Here is a 20,633-nt window from a genome sequence, read left to right on the forward strand (position 1 = left end):
GCCGGATAAAATTGAAACAATCTCATAACAAAAAAGAAAAGAAGGTATTAACAAAGACCGCTGAAACAACTTGATATAATTTTTAGCATTTCCGATAGAGGCACCCGTCACGCGCGGACGTGCTCATCGACCACTCGATCGCCCGGCCTTTGTTCGCCCGGCTTTTGTTAGCCCGGCCATTGTTCGCGCGGCCTGTGTTCGTGGTACATCTGCCGACTAAGTGCTCTTCCTGGAAGTTTTTATTTGTTTTGTTTCCTTTTGTTATTTCTGTGTTCGTGGTACATCTGCCGACAAACTGTCTTCCTGGAAGTGTTTAATTGTTTTGTTTCTTTTTGTTATTTCCGTTTTGTTGTGATTTTTCTTTGTCCTGCAGTAATCGTGCCGCATCGCCACCTGTGTTCAATAGAACCGCTCAGGTCCGAGAAGTTGGGGCCTCGCCGCAAGGCGAGTGTTTTCTAAGACCCAGGGTAGCCCCACCTGGGCACGTAGACATCATGGACGCTGTATTTGCGGAAATTCTCCGGCTTCGCTACCCAAAGCTCACTTCCGAGTTTCAGGCCTTCAAGGCCGATCACACTGCGAGCCCTCTCGTGGACTCCACCGAGCTCGCTGCTCCTGCGTCGCCTGTACCTGCGTGCAAAGCTTCTGCATCGAGCACCGCAGCCTCCGTCGTGCCTGCCGTTCCCGCGTCGCCTATACTGGCGAGTAAAACTGCTGCGTCGTCCGCCGTAGTCACCGTTCCAGCAGCGCGATCATCCGCGGCCTCCGTCGCGCCGTCCAAAACACCTACTCGTAGGTCACCTGCGCCCGCCTCCTCGTCCTCCGACTCTGACTCGGAGATGGAGGTCGACCTCGCTCCCGCCTCATCGACGGATGGATTCACCCTGGTGCAAAAGGGTAAGAAGCGTGCCGCGGAGTCTCGAGCTCCCGCGGCCGCTAAAATTAGCAAAGCCGCGAACGCGTCGCGCCCCCGCCCTCAGACTCCCGTTGCGCCTCCAGCCCGTGCCACTCCGTCGCCGCGTCCGGTGGCACAAAATAAAGCCCAGACCCCTCCCCCGGTAATCCTTCAAGAGAAGGCAGCTTGGGAACGAGTTTCCCTGGCCCTTAAGGCCAAAAATATCAATTTTACGAATGCCCGTAACCTCGCGAACGGCATTCAAATTAAGGTTCGAACATCCGACGACCATAGGGCCCTCTCTTCTTACCTCCGTAAGGAGCGTATAAGTTTCCACACATATACGCTCCAGGAGGAGCGCGAACTCCGTGCCGTTATACGTGGCATCCCTAAAGAGTTGGATGCCGAGCTCGTCAAGGCCGACCTTCTCGAACAAGGCCTACCGGTTAACTCCGTACACCGCATGCACACAGGCCGCGGAAGGGAGCCATATAATATGGTTCTCGTCGCCCTCCAGCCTACCCCCGAGGGTAAGCAAATATTCAACATCCGAACGGTCTGTAGCCTTTCCGGAATCGCAGTCGAAACCCCACACAAGAAAGGCACACCTAGCCAGTGCCATAACTGCCAATTATACGGGCATTCTTCCCGTAACTGTCACGCGCGCCCCCGATGCGTCAAGTGCTTAGGCGATCACGCCGCGGCCCTATGCACTCGCGATCAAAAAACCGCGACAGAACCGCCTAGCTGCGTCCTGTGTCGAACACAGGGTCACCCCGCAAATTACCGCGGATGCCCCCGAGCCCCGAAAATAAATCGCCGCGTCGCCCGCCAAAACCGCCTCCGAGCTTCCGGCCCAGACATCAAAGCCTCGGCACCCTCTGTGTCGCAGGCTAAGCCAGCGTTCGTTCCGGCGCCGGTGCCCAGTGTCTCGGCCTGGGCGAAACCGCTGCCGTACATGAACACGGCTACAACTCCCTCCTCCGCGATTCGTCCCGCCCCCGCGACTCGTCCCTCTCCCGCGACTTGCCCTCCGACCGCGTCCGACAATCTCGCTTTAGCGATCGACTTCTTTCAGTCGATCAACTTTGAGCGCGTTAACGCTTTGGGCGACGCCATTCGCTCTGCCTCCACTGCACAACACTTTATCGCCGTTGTGCAAGAATACGCCGACGTATACGCGTCATTAAATACGTACGTCCTCCCCTCACTCCGCCGGTAATCAATGGCGTATATAAGTAGAATAAAGCCCCTATCCGTAACGATAGGATTTTTTAACGCTTACGGTCTCGCAAATCAGCGTGATCAGGTTTCTGACTTTTTGCGTGACCATCAAATTGATATCTTTTTAGTGCAGGAGACCCTACTTAAGCCCGCGCGCCGTGACCCTAAAATCGCGAACTATAACATGGTCAGGAACGACAGGCTCTCTGCTCGTGGTGGTGGTACCGTCATTTACTATAGAAGAGCCCTGCATTGCGTCCCACTCGATCCTCCCGCGCTCGCTAATATCGAAGCATCAGTGTGCCGAATCTCACTGACGGGACACGCGCCGATCGTTATCGCGTCCGTTTATCTTCCACCGGATAAGATCGTTCTAAGCAGTGATATCGAGGCGCTGCTCGGCATGGGGAGCTCTGTCATTCTGGCGGGCGACCTAAATTGTAAACACATTAGGTGGAACTCACACACCACAACCCCGAATGGCAGGCGGCTTGACGCGTTAGTCGATAATCTCGCCTTCGATATCGTCGCTCCGCTAATCCCGACTCACTACCCGCTAAATATCGCGCATCGCCCGGATATACTCGACATAGCGTTATTAAAAAACGTAACTCTGCGCTTACACTCGATCGAAGTAGTTTCAGAGTTAGATTCAGACCACCGTCCCGTCGTTATGAAGCTCGGTCGCGCTCCCGATTCCGTTCCCGTCACGAGGACTGTGGTGCATTGGCACACGCTGGGCATCAGCCTGGCTGAATCTGATCCACCATCGCTACCATTTAGCCCGGACTCTACCCCGTCTTCTCAGGATACCGCTGAAGCCATAGACATCTTAACGTCACACATCACCTCGACATTAGATAGGTCATCGAAACAAGTTGTAGCGGAGGACTTCCTTCACCGCTTCAAATTGTCCGACGATATTAGGGAACTCCTTAGAGCTAAGAACGCCTCGATACGCGCCTACGACAGGTATCCTACCGCGGAAAATCGTATTCGAATGCGTGCCCTACAACGCGACGTAAAGTCTCGCATCGCCGAAGTCCGAGATGCCAGATGGTCTGATTTCTTAGAAGGACTCGCGCCCTCCCAAAGGTCTTACTACCGCTTAGCTCGTACTCTCAAATCGGATACGGTAGTAACTATGCCCCCCCTCGTAGGCCCCTCAGGCCGACTCACGGCGTTCGATGATGACGAAAAAGCAGAGCTGCTGGCCGATACATTGCAAACCCAGTGCACGCCCAGCACTCAATCCGTGGACCCTGTGCATGTAGAATTAGTAGACAGTGAGGTAGAACGCAGAGCCTCCTTGCCACCCTCTGATGTGTTACCACCCGTCACCCCGATGGAAGTTAAAGACTTGATCAAAGACCTACGTCCTCGCAAGGCTCCCGGTTCCGACGGTATATCCAACCGCGTTATTAAACTTCTACCCGTCCAACTCATCGTGATGTTGGCATCTATTTTCAATGCCGCTATGGCGAACTGTATCTTTCCCGCGGTGTGGAAAGAAGCGGACGTTATCGGCATACATAAACCCGGTAAACCAAAAAATCATCCGACGAGCTACCGCCCGATTAGCCTCCTCATGTCTCTAGGCAAACTGTATGAGCGTCTGCTCTATAAACGCCTCAGAGACTTCGTCTCATCCAAGGGCATTCTCATCGATGAACAATTCGGATTCCGTACAAATCACTCATGCGTTCAACAGGTGCACCGCCTCACGGAGCACATTCTTGTGGGGCTTAATCGACCAAAACCGTTATACACGGGAGCTCTCTTCTTCGACGTCGCAAAAGCGTTCGACAAAGTCTGGCACAACGGTTTGATTTTCAAACTATTCAACATGGGTGTGCCGGATAGTCTCGTGCTCATCATACGGGACTTCTTGTCGAACCGCTCTTTTCGATATCGAGTCGAGGGAACCCGCTCCTCCCCACGACCTCTCACAGCTGGAGTCCCGCAAGGCTCTGTCCTCTCACCCCTCCTATTTAGCTTATTCGTTAACGATATTCCCCGGTCGCCGCCGACCCATTTAGCTTTATTCGCCGACGACACGACTGTTTACTATTCCAGTAGAAACAAGTCCCTAATCGCGAAGAAGCTTCAGAGCGCAGCCCTAGCCCTAGGACAGTGGTTCCGAAAATGGCGCATAGACATCAACCCAGTGAAAAGTACTGCGGTGCTATTTCAGAGGGGAAGCTCCACACGGATTTCCTCCCGTATTAGGAGGAGGAATCTCACACCCCCGATTACTCTCTTTAGTCAATCCATACCCTGGGCCAGGAAGGTCAAGTACCTGGGCGTTACCCTGGATGCATCGATGACATTCCGCCCGCATATAAAATCAGTCCGTGACCGTGCCGCGTTTATTTTCGGTAGACTCTACCCCATGATTTGTAAGCGGAGTAAAATGTCCCTTCGGAACAAGGTGACACTTTACAAAACTTGCATAAGGCCCGTCATGACTTACGCGAGTGTGGTGTTCGCTCACGCGGCCCGCACGCACATAGACACCCTTCAATCTCTACAATCCCGCTTTTGCAGGTTAGCCGTCGGAGCTCCGTGGTTCGTGAGGAACGTTGACCTACACGACGACCTGGGCCTCGAATCTATACAGAAATACATGAAGTCAGCGTCGGAACGGTACTTCGATAAGGCTATGCGTCATGATAATCGCCTTATCGTAGCCGCCGCTGACTACTCCCCGAATCCTGATCATGCAGGAGCCAGTCACCGTCGACGCCCTAGACACGTCCTTACGGATCCATCAGATCCAATAACCTTCGCACTAGACGCCTTCAGCTCTAGGAGCAGGCTTAGGGACCTCGGTAACCGTACTCGTCGAACTCGACAAAGAGTTCGCCGTGCAACCTAACCCATGAATCAGCTCGCTGAGTTTCTCGCCGGATCTTCTCAGCGGGTCGCGATTCCGATCCGGTAGTAGATTCATTCGCGAAGCAGCTGCTCTTGAGCTGTTAGGTCTCCTTCGGAGGCGCTCGGGTAGCTGTTAGCAATTCCCACCCCTCCTGGCTGAGCCTTTGCTCGCCCACCTGTCCTGGTGAAACTGGAAAGGCCTCCGGGCCACCAGTAATCCTTCAATCATAAAAAAAAAAAAATATTTTTAGCGTAATGACGTACTTACAGTACTTTTTTTTTATTTATTTTTTATTGCTTAGATGCGTGGACGAGCTCACAGCCCACCTGATATTAAGTGGTTACTGGAGCCCATAGACATCTACAACGTAAATGCGCCACCCACCTTGAGATATAAGTTTTAAGGTCTCAGTATAGTTACAACGGCTGCCCCACCCTTCAAACCGAAACGCATTACTGCTTCACGGCAGAAATAGGCGGGGCGGTGGTACCTACCCGTGCGGACTCACAAGAGGTCCTACCACCAAGTAAAAGTACGAAAATACTTTGCGATTAAATTTTATCGTTTCGAAAACAGAAGAACATACTGATTATCTGTTGATGAGCGGTCACCCTGGAACACAGCCAAGATCCTGGTTACTGCTGAGTACTCTTTTCAAACTTAATTCGAAAAACGACGCGCCTTAGCGCTCACATTTTACATTACATTTTAGTGTTATCTCATTCCAGGAAAAAAATAATCTTTGGAAATTGTCTACCAAGGCAGTGCTTCCAGATAGATAAGAGGGATGAACTTTGTTTTGTGGTTAAGTGAAGATCACGAATGATCTCAATATTTGGTACCTGATTACCACTTCGACCACAATGCAATTATGTGTTCGGTTTTGAGGGTAGGATGAACATGATTCCAGGTAAGCTGATAATACGACCTATGTGCTTAGTGCGAGTTTTTCTTTTTTAACCTTCTCGTAGGCGTAAAAGTCTACTCAAATTAGGTGCAGTTGGAACAGCGCCTCTATTGGCAAACATAGGCAAATGTTCCAGCACCATTCAAATTTGAGTTAACTTTTACGCTATCGAGAACGTTAAAAAACTCGCACTAAGCACACTGATGTTTAAACGCTGTGGGCTCCAACAACAGCTTCACCAGGAACTTCACAGGTCACTTGATTCGCAATCTATCCACCTCCAGGTTGGCGTGTCTATTGATCGTTTTTGCATCGAAAACCATAATAAGCTTTCTTAAAATTTTATTTACTCAAATTTAAATCGCCTGCAGTTACATTTTTTTTACAATTGCTTTTTTTTTTTTTAAAAACGTGATATATTTTTCATATGAAACATCAAATAACGCTAAATTTTCAGCGTTATTTGACGTACGACGCTATGAGTGTTCTTCCCGAAGTCAGAGAGCCATCAAACGCAGACTTGATACTTGATAAGTGTTCTTCGCAGTAGGCGATGAAGCTTCTTTGTTATTACATTGTCTATGGCTCGGCTCTTATTAGATTATTTGAAAAATGTTTCTAAGCATTCGACGAATATTATTTCATTGATAAAAATAAAAATATTTAAATAATCGACGTTCTCTTAATAGGCAATTTAGATGGGAGCGTTCCAAAGTTTTCTTTTATTTGAATTAAATCACACAAGGGGCACTAAAATAAGGAAGTTAATTTTTTTAAGACAAAGTCCTATTAAATCTTCGGATTTGTTATTCTGAAAAGTTATATCTAATAGACGATGAAAAAATAATATCATAATATAAAACTTGGGGCTGTATACTCACCTCTTATTCCAAGTCATTTTACGCAATCAGCACATACATTTTAGCACAGAATAATATTTTGGGCCTTAATCAGAATGGAAATAAGGGTAAGTATACGCCACCAGCACGTGTTGTCACTTTTTCTTTTATACGGCAACACGCTAGTCCACGCTAAAGTCCATAAAAAATAGTTCCTACATACTTACCTACATACTGTAGTCAAATGTAAATAAACTACATTAAAAAATGTTGTGAATTTTCTTAAAAAATGCGAAGAAACTTTTTCCCCAACCTATTATAATAAAACTCTGAAGGTTCAAAAGACACTTAGGGCCTTTTACTGATGAAAGTAAAAATAATATATTTGAATTATTGTTTATTATTCAGAAATTCATAATATAATCATATTTAGTATAGTGGTTTTAATTGACACTATCCATATGTGTGAGCATTCTAATGCAGTAACATTACGATCATATGAATAAATTCAATGTTTATATCCATCATGAAGCTGCTGTTTCATTAGACATACATAATAAAATAATTCATTTAAGTAATGTGTTTTAAAACGTAATTTATTCAATGACAGATTTTTAAATTGCTTCTATAATCTGCCTTGCCTAAGTACCTAATATTAAAAAATTTAATTGCCAAATTAATGTTTCCAAGTAATATGCGGGTTCGTTGCATTGAATAAAATATTTACAAATATAGTTATCGTCATCCAAAGTATCGCTTTGTTTTAAATAACATCTTCTTACCGTAAAAGTTTTACTTTAACGTAGTAAATAATATTTAAACAAATTATTCATAAATTACATAAACATTCTACTTTTATTTTTACTTCAAAATACAGTGTAGGTAAATAGAATACATTAATATTAAGTAAAATGTGATAATATTTAATTTTCGATAAATTTATAATAATGAAACTATTAGCATGTCTAAATCGGAAAATATTTCGAATACAGTACTAATACTATATTTTATATCCTATTCCTTGGAAAAAACGTATCTTATCCTATATTCTTGAACACGTAACACCAATTTAGTATCCAACATTCTTGCATGATAAATAAAACATCTATATTTACAATGCTACGTTTGGCACGTGGGTTTTGTGTATCACATAACCAACACTTAAATTCTTCTCAGTCGTGTCACTCTTGACAGAGTGGTCGTGATCGTCGAGTAGTGGCGGTATAACCATAATCCTGGCCAGTGGTCAGAAGAGGCTTCAGAGGCCTTGGGGTATAAATAACCTCAAAAAGTCTGGTGCAGAAGGCAAGGGGAAACCACTGCAACTACTTTCCCAAGAAAATCGTCATGGAAGTAAACACTTAAATAAAACAAATAAAATGAACGTGATGTGGGACAAAAGTTATCTTATTATACTTCGAAATAAAATACATTAATGACGAGAGAAAAAAAATTTGAACTGACATAATCCAAGTGATAATAAACTTAATAGGTTCTACAAAAATGCCCCCTTGTAGATTCCCATTTGTTCCCAAAAGATTGAAGCTAAATGAATTTTGTTTTCAATTTTATTAATAAATGATTTTTTTTTTTATCTCTGAAGATTGCACACATTATTTCTACAGTACCATATTTATAACTAACAGCAAAATAGAACAGGAGACTTTAGGTAAAGACGCAGCGTTGCTTTCATTCGCGGGTAGGAAGGAACTAGGTGCTGCAGGTACGGAAGATGCATGGTTGCGTGATCTAGGTTCTTCATATGAACCACTTCCTTCACTTTCGTCTTCGTCATCGTCAGATGGAACTGACGGATTTTGCTTGAGTGCAATAGGATGAGGCATAACTTCCGGATGTTTTGAAACATTTTCGATCACCAAAGTAGTAGTCGTCATTGAAAACGTGGTATGCTGTGAACTATTCCTCATTGGCAATTCAGTAGCTTCTTCCAGTTCACTCGTTATCTCTTTATAAAGACTTAAGTCAGTCGAGTTAGCAAATATCGACCTTTTGAAGAAAGTTTCCGTAAGATTCTCGCTGTCGTTGTACTTAGATGAAAAATTGAGTAGTTCAGTCTGTAGTTTCGGTGCAAATGGAAGGTTGCAAAATTTCTCCAGGCATGTACAGGTTAGCTCAAGTGTAGTTCCAGTGGAATATACTAACGAGCACGATGTGTTATTAGTTGCTGAACAGGTTAATGAAGACGCAAATCCTGTGGAAAAGAAAAACAAATTGCATAATAATTAATAAAAAGATTCTAGTTACCACCCGAAAGACAAAAACAATTTAGAGTGCTCTATTTATTGTACCGTTTCTTCCATGAGAAATGCTCCGGAGAACTATTGAGATGATCTGTCATCTCCTTTTCATGATGATACCACCCACCACCGGAACAGAATTCACTCCTGTCACTTAGAATCGATTCGTTCATCGGCAGTGAATTAAGTCATTGACAGTGTCTATGTCTATGAGTGACGATAAACATTTACTGGTTGTGCCTATTATGTATTAGCGCATTTTTCTATTATGGCATCAACACGCAATAATCAAAAGCCGGGTTAACAGAACAATACGTTTTAAGTCATCGAAATTTATTTGCTCATTCAACCAAAAATTGTTATTGGAGATAAATATTTGAACCAGCAAAATAATGATTTATCTAATACTATCGCATTTGTAATTATTGCAATCTTTAAAAAGTAAAAAAATGTTTTCTTCATTTAAAACTTCAAAATTGTAAAATTAGAAGATATACATATTTCTATACCACATTTACCTTAAAACACGTAGGGTACTTAATCGAGTTTTTTCTATAGTGCATTTTCAGACTTCACTATTAAAATGAACAATTTATATTGTAATCATAAATCGACTGTGCAATTAATTACTGTGCTTATTTCTTCCACGAATGTAATTAATTCTTGAAAAAAGATCATTTGTCACACTTTTAACTGAACTGATAGAGCATTTGGTTGGCTTTTCATAATTGGTAGTAAGGTTCTAGAGAAAGAAACGTATCGAGGAGTTTGCCCCGCTGATGATGATGATGGTCGTAATTATGAGATTTCGAAATCCCGCATGGATAAGAATCATATGCTGCATATTTCTGCTGGGTTGTAGTTATACGTTTCAGTTTGAAGTGTGGGACAGTCGTTATGCAATGCAATTTATTAATTATTTTTTTATTGCTTTGATGGTTGGATGAGCTCACAGACCAACTGGTGTTAAGTGGTTACTGGAGCCCATAGACATCTACAACGTAAGTGCGCCACCCATCTTGAGATATAAGTTCTAATGTTCTCAAGTATAGTTACACCGGCTGTCCCACCCTTCAAACTGAAACGCATTACAGAAATAGGCAGGGTGGTGGTACCTACCCGTGCGGACTCCCAAAAGGTCCTACCACCAGTATTAACAGATATGATTGAAGAACAGATTGAGACTTCAATCCCATATCTTAATTCGGTCCATTCATTAAACACTAAATGGACAATGAACTCTTTCTACACATTTCGAGAAAATAGAAAATGAATATGCATATACATAAATTTGTAGTAGTAAAGTAAACTAACGTGGTCCCGTAGCGATGGTCCCACAATGCGGTCGGTCGTTTGGGCATACGATGTTTGTCCAATCAGTGTGTAGCTCGCAGCTCGTTGTGTTGCTCGCGGTACATTGATGACATTGCTGGGGCTTCATTCCTGTTACCGAAGTAAATTGTTTTTATTCAGTATGAAAATTAAATTGTCTATTTTCAAACGGACTTCAAAAAAGAAGGAGGTTCTCAATTCGATCGTAGAATTGGCGATCGTAGAATGCTCCTTCAGCTCAAGGGAAAATTTTACAAAACGATCATTAGACCTGTCGTGCTGTATGTATCTGTGTGTTGGGCAACGAAAGTAAAGCATGAAAGAGGAGTGAGTGCATGCGGCAGAGGTGCGAATGTTGAGATGGATGTGTGGAGTGACAAGAATGGACAAGATAAAGAATGAGAATATCAGAGGAAGTGTGAAAGTAGCCCCGGTAAACAACAAATTAAAGAGCGGACGGTTAGCGTGGTATGGACATGTGATGCGTAGAGAGAAGATGGATGTGACTAGAAAATGTATGGAAACGATAGTGCAAGGTAGAGAGGGAAGAGGTAGACCGAAGAAGACATGGATGGAGTGTGTGAATGACGATATGAGAGAGAGAGGAGTGAGTGTTGAAATGACGGCTGATAGAAGAGAATGGAAGAGAAAAATTAGTTGTGCCGACCCCACCTAGTGGGATAAGGTGGAGAAAAAGAAGAGTTCTCAATTCGACTATATTATTTTATGTGTGCTACCTCAGTACTGTTTTCTAGGCGAACCAATTTTGATCATCATTTTTTTTTATTGAAAGCTTGTTCTTTATCAAGACGTGACCGGTAGTTATTCTTAATAATCAATACTTAGTTGACTCCGAATACATTGATGATTTTCTTATTTTATTTTGTTCATGTTGGTTTCCTTTTTTGCTTAAAACTTTGTAAATATTATTGTTAAGGCATATTTTACGTTTTTTTTTTAAATTTTATGTCACCTTTAGTAGCAGTAAGTAATTACTAGTGATGGGGTCCGTGTTATTAGCCCGTACAGGAAAGCGACGTAATCTGGCACGGCGCTAAACAAAAAATGTCTTCGGTTTGACAGATATACCCGTTGCTATAGCAACCATTATACTTTATATCTCAAGGAAGATGGCGACATTCTGGTAGCGAGATCTTTAGCCGATTAAAAGATTTAACAGCAGCGGGTAAGGAATATATGTACACAAGAACATTAAGTTGCCAGTGTAACATACACACCCGTGTAACTCGTATTGATCGGTAAGGTGAGTAAACACGGTTAATTACTTCTGTTCTTCGCTATTTCGGGTCTTGTAATTGGGATTCGAGTGTTACACGTGTGGCTTGTAATAATAATTCGCGTTGAACTCGAAGTCTAAATTTGTTTACTTCGTAAAATTTTACTTATGTATTTTATTAATGATCAGTTACAACACTATTGTAAATGTGATAATGATTTTCAATGTTTATACTTTTGACTAAATAGGAGTAGTAGCAACGGTTTTGACAACATTAATTATAAATTTACACATTAATGTATGTACAAAAAAATATTTACAACAATCATAGTTACAAAACCGATCTAAACTCATTTATGAGTTTTCTACAAATAAATCACGAGTAGATAAAAAGGGATAAAAAGGATACAAGTAGGAACTTTTGCGTCATTAAAAAAGTAAACTTAAAAAATATTGTAAAATGACTGACTGATATGACGTGAATAACTTAGTAGGTAAGTGTAATATTTTATTATTATTATTATAGAGAAGATAGAGTTAAATTAAATTTGCTTCCCCGGTTCTTTTCAAGACTTTTGTATTTTTGTAGCTGGCGCGGCGGTGAGCAATATGTTTTGTAATTCAACAATGCTTGTTTTTTTCGTAACGTTTAAATGTTTTGTGATTTTTTTTATTGCTTAGATGGGTGGACGAGCTCACAGCCCACCTGGTGTTAAGTGGTTACTGAAGCCCATGGACATCTACAATGTAAATGTGCCACCCACCTTGAGATATAAATTCTAAGATCTCAGTATAGTTACAACGGCTGCCCCACCCTTCAAACCGAAACGCATTACTGCTTCACGGCAGAAATAGGCAGGGCGGTGGTACCTAGCCGCGCGGACTCACAAGAGGTCCTACCACCAGTAAAATTACATATATGTATGTATGTGTATGTGTGTATGTGTTGAATTAAATGTTCTTTAATGAATACAAACAAACATATTTACGAGCCGTATCTGATGCGACGTAATATAATACGGAATTATTTGTATTCATCAAAATTGTTGGAATTCATTTTGTGTCGGTACAGATGGACGTAATTATGAAACTCGTAATTACGTAAATAGTTAATATAGAATTACTCAAAGCGTAACGGTCCTTTAAAAATATGGCCATCAAAATTGAAACACAGCTAACCCATTTACACATCAAACTGGAATGTATATTTTTACGGCAGCAATATACATTATTACGTTCTGTCACTGTTTATCTAAAACAAACACATGGTTTTAATTTTTAAATAAACTTATTAATTTCATAAGATCGATCAGCACATAGAAAAAAATCTTTAACAGAAATAATCATTGTACGGAACCCATTTGTAATGTTAGCTCAGTATGTGTTCTAATGCGACGTGTTAGTTTCAAGTCAAGTGTAATTGTCTGGAGTCCGTTTTCTCAAGTCGGCAGTCAGAAGTTAGGATTTGTCATAAACAGCCACGCGTCGCAACTAACAAGGGGTCTTCTGTTTTGAACCCGACCCTCCTCTAAGTTTGAACTCATATACTAACCGAACACGATTCAAGGAACTAACCACGTTTTGTGGTCTTTGTCTCACATGTCCTATGTTTTATGTTGTTGTTGTTGTCCTAGTCGTTTAGTGCGGTAGAGCCCTAAAATTCCTTGGGCCCGCGGTCTGCTCCCAACACCTTGCAGATCGTCAAGTCCCACATACCCCGCGCGCCCTCGGCCCCCGACCCCCGGCCCGAAAAAAAAAAGGGTACCCTGCTTAAACATAGGGCCCTCACACGTTGTCTCCACTTGACCCTGTCTTGCGCTTGCTTCTTGACATCACACCAGGTCACGTTGGCAGTCCTCATCTCACTCTCTACGGTAAGTCGCCAAGTATGTATACGGTGACCAGATCTTCTCCTGTCAAGCGGTTGCCACTCAAACGCGGTTGATGCTGCGTTGACTCCGCTACGCCGTAGCCGTTGCAATTTCCGATGGGCAATGTCTTGCGCGATGGGGTTTTGGTCACATTTAGTCCAAAAGTCTTTATTAGAGATAGTGACTGGCCAGAATATGCGCAGTATGTTTTATGTACATCTTATAAATCATCATAGCGTTTATTTTGTATTGTTTGATATCGTAATAAAAATGTTAACTACATTTTCGTGTCCATTAATTAGTAAATAAGTAATGTTGCCTGTAGTGTGTAGTGTGTATTTAGAGATTATAAATTGTTTTTTTCTTGGAACGAAATTCCTTATGAGACGATGCGGAGGGGTACCCTAACCGGGAAAAAACGTCCGTAACGTAAGATTTTTATTAGTAATGCACACAGTGTACGACTTAACTTTGTAATAACGTACAAATTAGTAATGTACACAGTTTACGACTTAACTTTGTAATGACGTACAAAAAACAACATATTTTTTATCATTGACTACGATCTCAGAGCGTTCGTTGCGCAATACACTAACTCTTATGCAAACAACCGTGAATGAAGTGTACCACAATAAGTTCGCACGTTACCGAATGACTGTGGGTTGTTGCGAAGCCTCTAGTTTTATTTTCTTTATACCTCGAATAGAACTTAAAATTAATATTTTTATAATAAGGAACTTCGTTCCTATCCGGTGTCCCACGACACCACACATCTTTTTTTCAAAATGATCGATTTGTAACGGTTCCCGTACAATAGTAATTTATTTTACAGTAATAATAACTCCTTATTGAATACTCAATAAAGATAGGGAACAAGACAACCACGTAATTCATATAGCAATTGTCGCTGAACAAATCTATTTCATTAACGTATAAAAGTTTCACTTTACAAATCCATTTAGCAGCCATCTATTCAAAGCGAAAGTACGGCTAAATTGAGTAATAAAAGTAAAGCAACTTGAAAAACGTCGTAAAACGTGATAATTTTGTTTTTGAAATCACATTCTGAAGTTTAATAAAATTCAGAATTAAGCCGGCTCTTTGATGTGGGTGTGCTCTCGTACACATGACAAGCCGCAGTTGTGTTTAGTTCACCACATATATGTTTTTCTAATGGTACAATATTTATTGTAGAAAACATTTCGAATGTTTTGATGTTTCAATATGGTATTTTTAACATGCTTTCATTAGGTTGGTATGTACATATGTATGTTTGTTTGTAAGTATCGGAATCTTTGAACATGATTTTCGGAGACATCAAGACGCCCGAATAACTTGAAAATTTGCATAACCTTCAAAAACCGATGTCAATACAATAATTTATATAACTTCACTTGAATATTTAGTAACAATAGAATAAATAAGATGTTAATTGTTGCTTCGGTTTGCCATTTAAGAATATTTTTAACTAAAATACAAAATTCTATTATTATTGTTACCTCTCCTTATGATATATACTTGTAGACTTAAAAAACAGTATTTTTAAATGGCTAACTCTCGTATTCGCTCATGGCTGGGTTTTTTTTTTGCTTAAATGGGTGGACGAGCTCACAGCCCACCTGGTGTTAAGTTGGTTACCGGAGCCCATAGACATTTACAACGTAAATGCGCTACCCACTATACCTATTAAATGTTTTCACCATAGCCACCAAACAGTTTTTTTTTTCAAATAAATTAAATTAATATAGACTGCAATCTAAAGTTGAACACCGTAATATGCGTATAATATATATTATCTTTTGTTATAGGCGCATTACGTCTAATTGTGTTCTGTATTAAAACAAAATTTCTCACCGGCATTCCATAAAATAACGTACACCAAAGAGAGTTTACTCAAAACATCAAACTGTATCAGATCTTTATTGGACAAAGCTGAAAGATTAATTTATGATGAAAAACATTAACAATTTAGCACGTGAACAACATAAAAGTTTAATAATAATATAGATTAGTACTGACCGTGCTGTTGAAGGGCTCCCGTTCTGATGTCCGCGACCACAAATATGATAGCACATACAAACCACATTGTAGAACACATTTTGTTTTGCTACCTAAATCCAGCTTAGTTTAATCCCTAGTGGCAGCTTAAAATTGATAAAAAGTAAACAAATGAAATTCACCAAAATTTATAACATTATAAAACTAACGTAGTATTAGTATTGATAGATAATAGCATGATGAGTAATTAAACCGTACAAAAAGGTTATTCTATCTGTGATCTATTTTATCTTAATTAATTAAGTCTTTCTGTCACCGATCTCAACTTATTTATATACACAAGGAAATATAAAAGTAATTAGATCTTTCCTGGATCATTAGCGAAGGAATAACGTGTAATAAAAATTATATCCGTAATTTGCGTAATTATTGGGGCGTATTTTGTACCAAGACTGGTAGGTGCCATCATACTGCCTATTTATGACTCGATACTGTCATGCGTTCCGGTATCAAATATGCCATACATAATAAGCGTCAGATACATGAAAAATTTCGACCTCAAATCTTAAGGCGGGTAGCGACATTGTGATGTTTATATGGTACAGTAGCCAAGTAGGTCAGGATTTATTCCGTCAAAACAATGAAATATCAAGATACCGCAATGATAATAATCATTTACGAATTTCAATACGGCCTTGGCTTCCCCGAAATCTTTTATTTTTAGCTTTCATTCCGATTGGGTTTGTTCATTCGAAAGAAATATACATCAAACAGCCAGCCGATCGAATATCGAAGAAAAACGCTCATATGAAAATATAGGGTTGGTAATTATTTTTGAGATTGAGATTTCTTATCGAAATCAAGATTATTATTTACACATAAGCGGTACGTGTATGTACTCAAAGTATCTTAATTATTTTTATGATGCCAATAGTAAATAATCGGGGCGTAATTCGTCGGAACAATGTTTATAGTTTTATTCTAGCTTGTATTTTAAGGAGCTATAAATCTATACTATATATATATATTATATATCTATACTAATGTTATAAAGAGGAAAGATTTGTTTGTTTGTTTGTTTCGAATAGGCTCCGAAACTACTGGACCGATTTGAAAAATTCTTTTTCCATTAGAAGCCGACATTGTCCCTGATGAACATAGGCTACTTTTTTTATTTATTTTTTTATTTAATTTTTTTGGTTTCATGTGTGTTTTAATGTTTCCGAAGCGAAGCGAGGGCGGGTCGCTAGTACAATTATAAAACAGTTCAAATAATCATAAAACATCATTAGCTCTTTTTTTTTATTAATATTTATGTAACAAAATGTAAAGTCAACTATCATTATCAATTGTAATATTTTGATTTATTGATATTAATTTTGATTTGGTTGATTACATAAATCACTATTTACGCATTTATAGTAAAATAAAAGCGATTCAATTTTTAATCCTTAAGTCTCTCATCCGTTGTAAGGATAATATGAATATTTAATAAAACAATCACGTTATATTTGGAGACTCATAATAAGATTTACGTCCCGTTGAAAATATTAATTTAAAAATAATATTTCAAAACACATAAAACTGATTTATTAGTAGTCAGCAATTGCCTTTGATGGTGACTACTTACCACTTGGTAGGCCGTTAGCTAATTGGTCTACAAAAGCATCATAAAAGAAAGATTTCCGGTATTATCTCATAGATTCCAACTTGCTGATATAAATTTTCTATTAACATTTAACCTAATTAATTTTAGATTAATAATTTAAATAGGTAATAGGTAAATTGTTAAAAGAAGTAATAGGTCAATAATTCAGTTGCGTTAAGAGGATGTAACTTAATTTATATTTCTTCATTTGTACCTTCAAAGCAAAAACAAATAACACCATATTACATTCTGAATAATACATAAACTCTAGCTAATACATAATAATACTCCAAGCTATTCATTTTGTTGTTTATGGTGATGAATTTTACAGTAGAGTAATGTCGGGAAATATGTTTCATATTTACTCGTGGTATACATTCAGTTAGCAGCAAACATTTCCCTGAATGTGAAATGAAATTATGCGCACGCGAGTTTACTTTACTCTGGCCGTATAATATCTACACATATTTTCTCTTTTAGGCACGGTGAAGCATGTCTTACATTTTTCGAAATCTAAACAATTAGGTAAAAGATGGGATCACGGCGGACCTGATGTTAATTATGGATACGGTAACGCGAATTCTACCTACCTACCTACACCAAAATTTGAGGTCGAAGCCTCACTTGCATTATGCCAACCGCTGCTGCGTTGTTTCAGTGCTTCGATTTGAAACAGTCAGGTACCTTTCAAAGCGGAGCAAAACTGTTTCGTGACACAAATAGGCAGGATGGTGGTAATTAATCTATGTGAGCTTATTTGATGTACTTTTTTTAACAAAAATCTTTTGTCCTGTATCCTTTATAATAGAAATGAGTAACTATCTGGTAACGTTTAGCGTTATTCTATTATACGAATAAGAAAAAGAATATAAAAAAGACTGTTTTCTTTTTACCGAAGATGCCAAAATTTTAATTCGGGACGAAATGAAATAAATGAAATATTATTTAAATTCACACTTTTTAGGGTAATATGTGCTAATTCTAATAAAATATTGAATATGCTCTGAAACGCTAACTTCATTCAAGCACAACTATTTAAAAAAATATGTATACAATTATATTTCACGAAAAAATACACTGCATATACTAAATTGCACACACAAAAATTTGATTTCTTTAGTGCACGTGCTGTTAGAACTGAGAGACGTACTACGTCGTAGCACCCGGTGCTACGGCTCGTAGCCAACTGCCGTATCTTGTAGAGACGGGACATCTCCTGCAACGTGACCCCTTCGAATTATAATAATTGAGGAATTGTAATATTCTATGTGTACTAACACAGAAACATCAGAGTAGATTTTCTTTCATTAGGTTCGGCTACTAATACACTTATTGTATAATTAAAACTACTTTTACGGCTTAAATTCGCGTTTTTATTATTTCTGGCCTTTCGAATATTTTACATTGTTCATTGTCATGGACGACGAAGACGTTATTCGTCAGCATTTTAATACTATGGTAACTCCCGCTTTTTTTCCGTGTTAAATTAATGAATATTTTTTACTGTATTACGTGTACAATAAAACAATATTCAAATTGCGACGAAAAACACTTTTGCCGGTCGTGGCGACGGAAACAGTGAAGTATTTGAAGCTACGGAAATAATATAACGACAATAAAAAAGCGAGATTAAGCCATAAACTTATTTTTCATTATGTCCTACGATTCTCGTAAACAATCGATAATACTATGTAAGCTACATAATGTTGTCGTAATCATACTCATGATGTGTTCTACACAGTTGTATAATAATTGACACGAGTAGTTATCATTATTTGACTACCAGCGTTAATGATAATTTAATATATTATGTATAAAGTTTTTTGTTATATGAATACCGTGTTTTTTGTGTGAAATGCCAAACGTTCGTGGAAGGAATACATAGATTACTTAAAGCTAATTGTTTCATTAAATTAACATAAAAGTAGTTCTTGTGTAAAATGTAATTAAAATAAATAGTTATATAAATTAAATCTGTAATTAGATTGTTTAAATTTATTTAGAAGAATGTGAACAAGTTAAGAATTAACTTTTACATCGTGTATGAAGATTTTTCAAGTTTTGGTTAGGAAAAATTACATATATTATTTACTAGCTGACCCGGCAGAACTTAAAACAAACAAAAGGAATCCGTCCGGAAAATTGGTTTTTTTATTTAATTCCGAGCATTTTCATATTTATCTACCTTTTAAACCTTCTCTGGACTTCTACAAATAATTCAAGACCAAAATTAGCCAAATCGGTCCAGCCGTTCTCGAGTTTTAGCAACACTAACGAACGGCAATTCATTTTTATATATAGAGATTATAAATATATAATAAATATAGAAGACTACATCAACAACAAACCTCTGTAGTAATGATGCGCGTCATTTGTTCGAATGAAATGAACTACAGCTGTTGTTGTTGGCACTCCCGGGTACTTCGGTCTCACAATACGCAGTCTGCGAGAAGTTTGAACAAATGCTTGGGTCAATTATATAGGTAATATTTTATATATTATTGCGCGATAAACACAACAAAACGTGACCGGATTTCACGGGGAATTAATAAAAAAAATGTTTGTTGTAGGTATTATGTGATTACAGGTAAAATATTATAAATCATTTGTCCCATCTTTCCAAGAGCCTCGGTAAATTGATCGGTTTCGTTTTCTTCTTCGTTAACTGTCACTATCGTCCGTAGATGTCCATGACTTATTTCTTTCGTACAAGTCATTTATGAATAACAAATAATGGATGTTAGAAATTTTTGATGTAGATTTCGGGAATAATATTTTTTTATAGTTTTATTATAGTTTATAGGATTAGCACTTTGTAGTGTACCTAAAATGTAAATAATCCAATAAATAAACTTTAGTTAAGTTAGTTTATTAAATGAAAATTATAAGATATCTTATACCTTTAAACGAGCAATTCTTGTATATATATATGTATATAATCTGAATCTCGGAAACGGCTCCAACGATTTTCATAAAATTTAGTATACAGGGGATTTCGGGGGCGATAAATCGATCTAGCCACGATTTATTTTCAGAAAATGTTGTTTTATTCGTGTTTTCAATAATCAACTCTTCCCGACATCTATTAGCGATTAATAATACTATTTTTCTTAATTGAGGGCAACTAACCGTTTTAAAGATACAACAAGATGGCGTTATCAAAAAAAAACCGGTCATCATCTAGTAAAACAAAAAGCTTAGAGACAGACAAATAACCAAAACATCATACAAAATGAGATTGTGTTTGTCCTTGTATTTCGTATATGTCGAAAAGCTTGTTAATTTACTGAAGCTTTCGCTATTCTCGCTTTCCCAAATAAAAGATACCATAAAACAGATTTTCTCAGATTTCACTCAACGTCCCATTGTTTTATATCTATTAACTTTATCGCTCACCATCATATCCGTATGTGTCCGTGAGTTATTCATTTCGAGGAAATGCAATTTAAATAATAAAATACGTTGCGGATGTTTGAAAGGATAACGAATTCAGAAAGGAAGGGAATCGCGCGGTTTCAGTCGAACGAACAAACAATTTGCATACCT

General features: G+C 39.0%; 1 protein-coding gene across 2 annotated transcripts; it reads right to left on the reverse strand.

Annotated features, from left to right (window-relative positions):
- Positions 1 to 7,127: 7,127 nt before the first annotated feature.
- Positions 7,128 to 18,275, reverse strand: LOC105842361 (uncharacterized). 2 transcript variants are annotated; one of them, XM_021351357.3, is made up of 4 exons: positions 18,141 to 18,275; positions 15,461 to 15,585; positions 10,316 to 10,444; positions 7,128 to 8,955 (listed from the first exon to the last, which is right to left on the reverse strand). In XM_021351357.3, the coding sequence occupies exons 2-4, from the start codon at positions 15,537 to 15,539 to the stop codon at positions 8,363 to 8,365; spliced, it is 801 nt and encodes a 266-aa protein (XP_021207032.1). In that variant the 5' UTR covers positions 15,540 to 15,585; positions 18,141 to 18,275; the 3' UTR covers positions 7,128 to 8,362. The 2 variants fall into 2 exon arrangements, with proteins under 2 accessions (XP_021207032.1, XP_021207031.1); XM_021351356.3 differs by having other exon boundaries at positions 17,981 to 18,275.
- Between the last annotated feature and the right edge of the window lie 2,358 nt (positions 18,276 to 20,633).

This window comes from Bombyx mori, chromosome 7 (assembly GCF_030269925.1).
Source record: "Bombyx mori chromosome 7, ASM3026992v2".
Classification (NCBI taxonomy): domain Eukaryota; kingdom Metazoa; phylum Arthropoda; class Insecta; order Lepidoptera; family Bombycidae; genus Bombyx; species Bombyx mori.

Excerpts from the sequence above, each read along its gene's own strand:
- LOC105842361 (XM_021351357.3), bottom strand. The coding sequence starts at position 15,539 with ATGTGTTCTACAATGTGGTTTGTATGTGCTATCATATTTGTGGTCGCG. Across the intron at positions 10,445-15,460 it reads GGGAGCCCTTCAACAGCACG|GAATGAAGCCCCAGCAATGT; the intron begins GTCAGTACTAAT and ends CTTCGGTAACAG. Across the intron at positions 8,956-10,315 it reads GACCATCGCTACGGGACCAC|GATTTGCGTCTTCATTAACC; the intron begins GTTAGTTTACTT and ends TCTTTTCCACAG.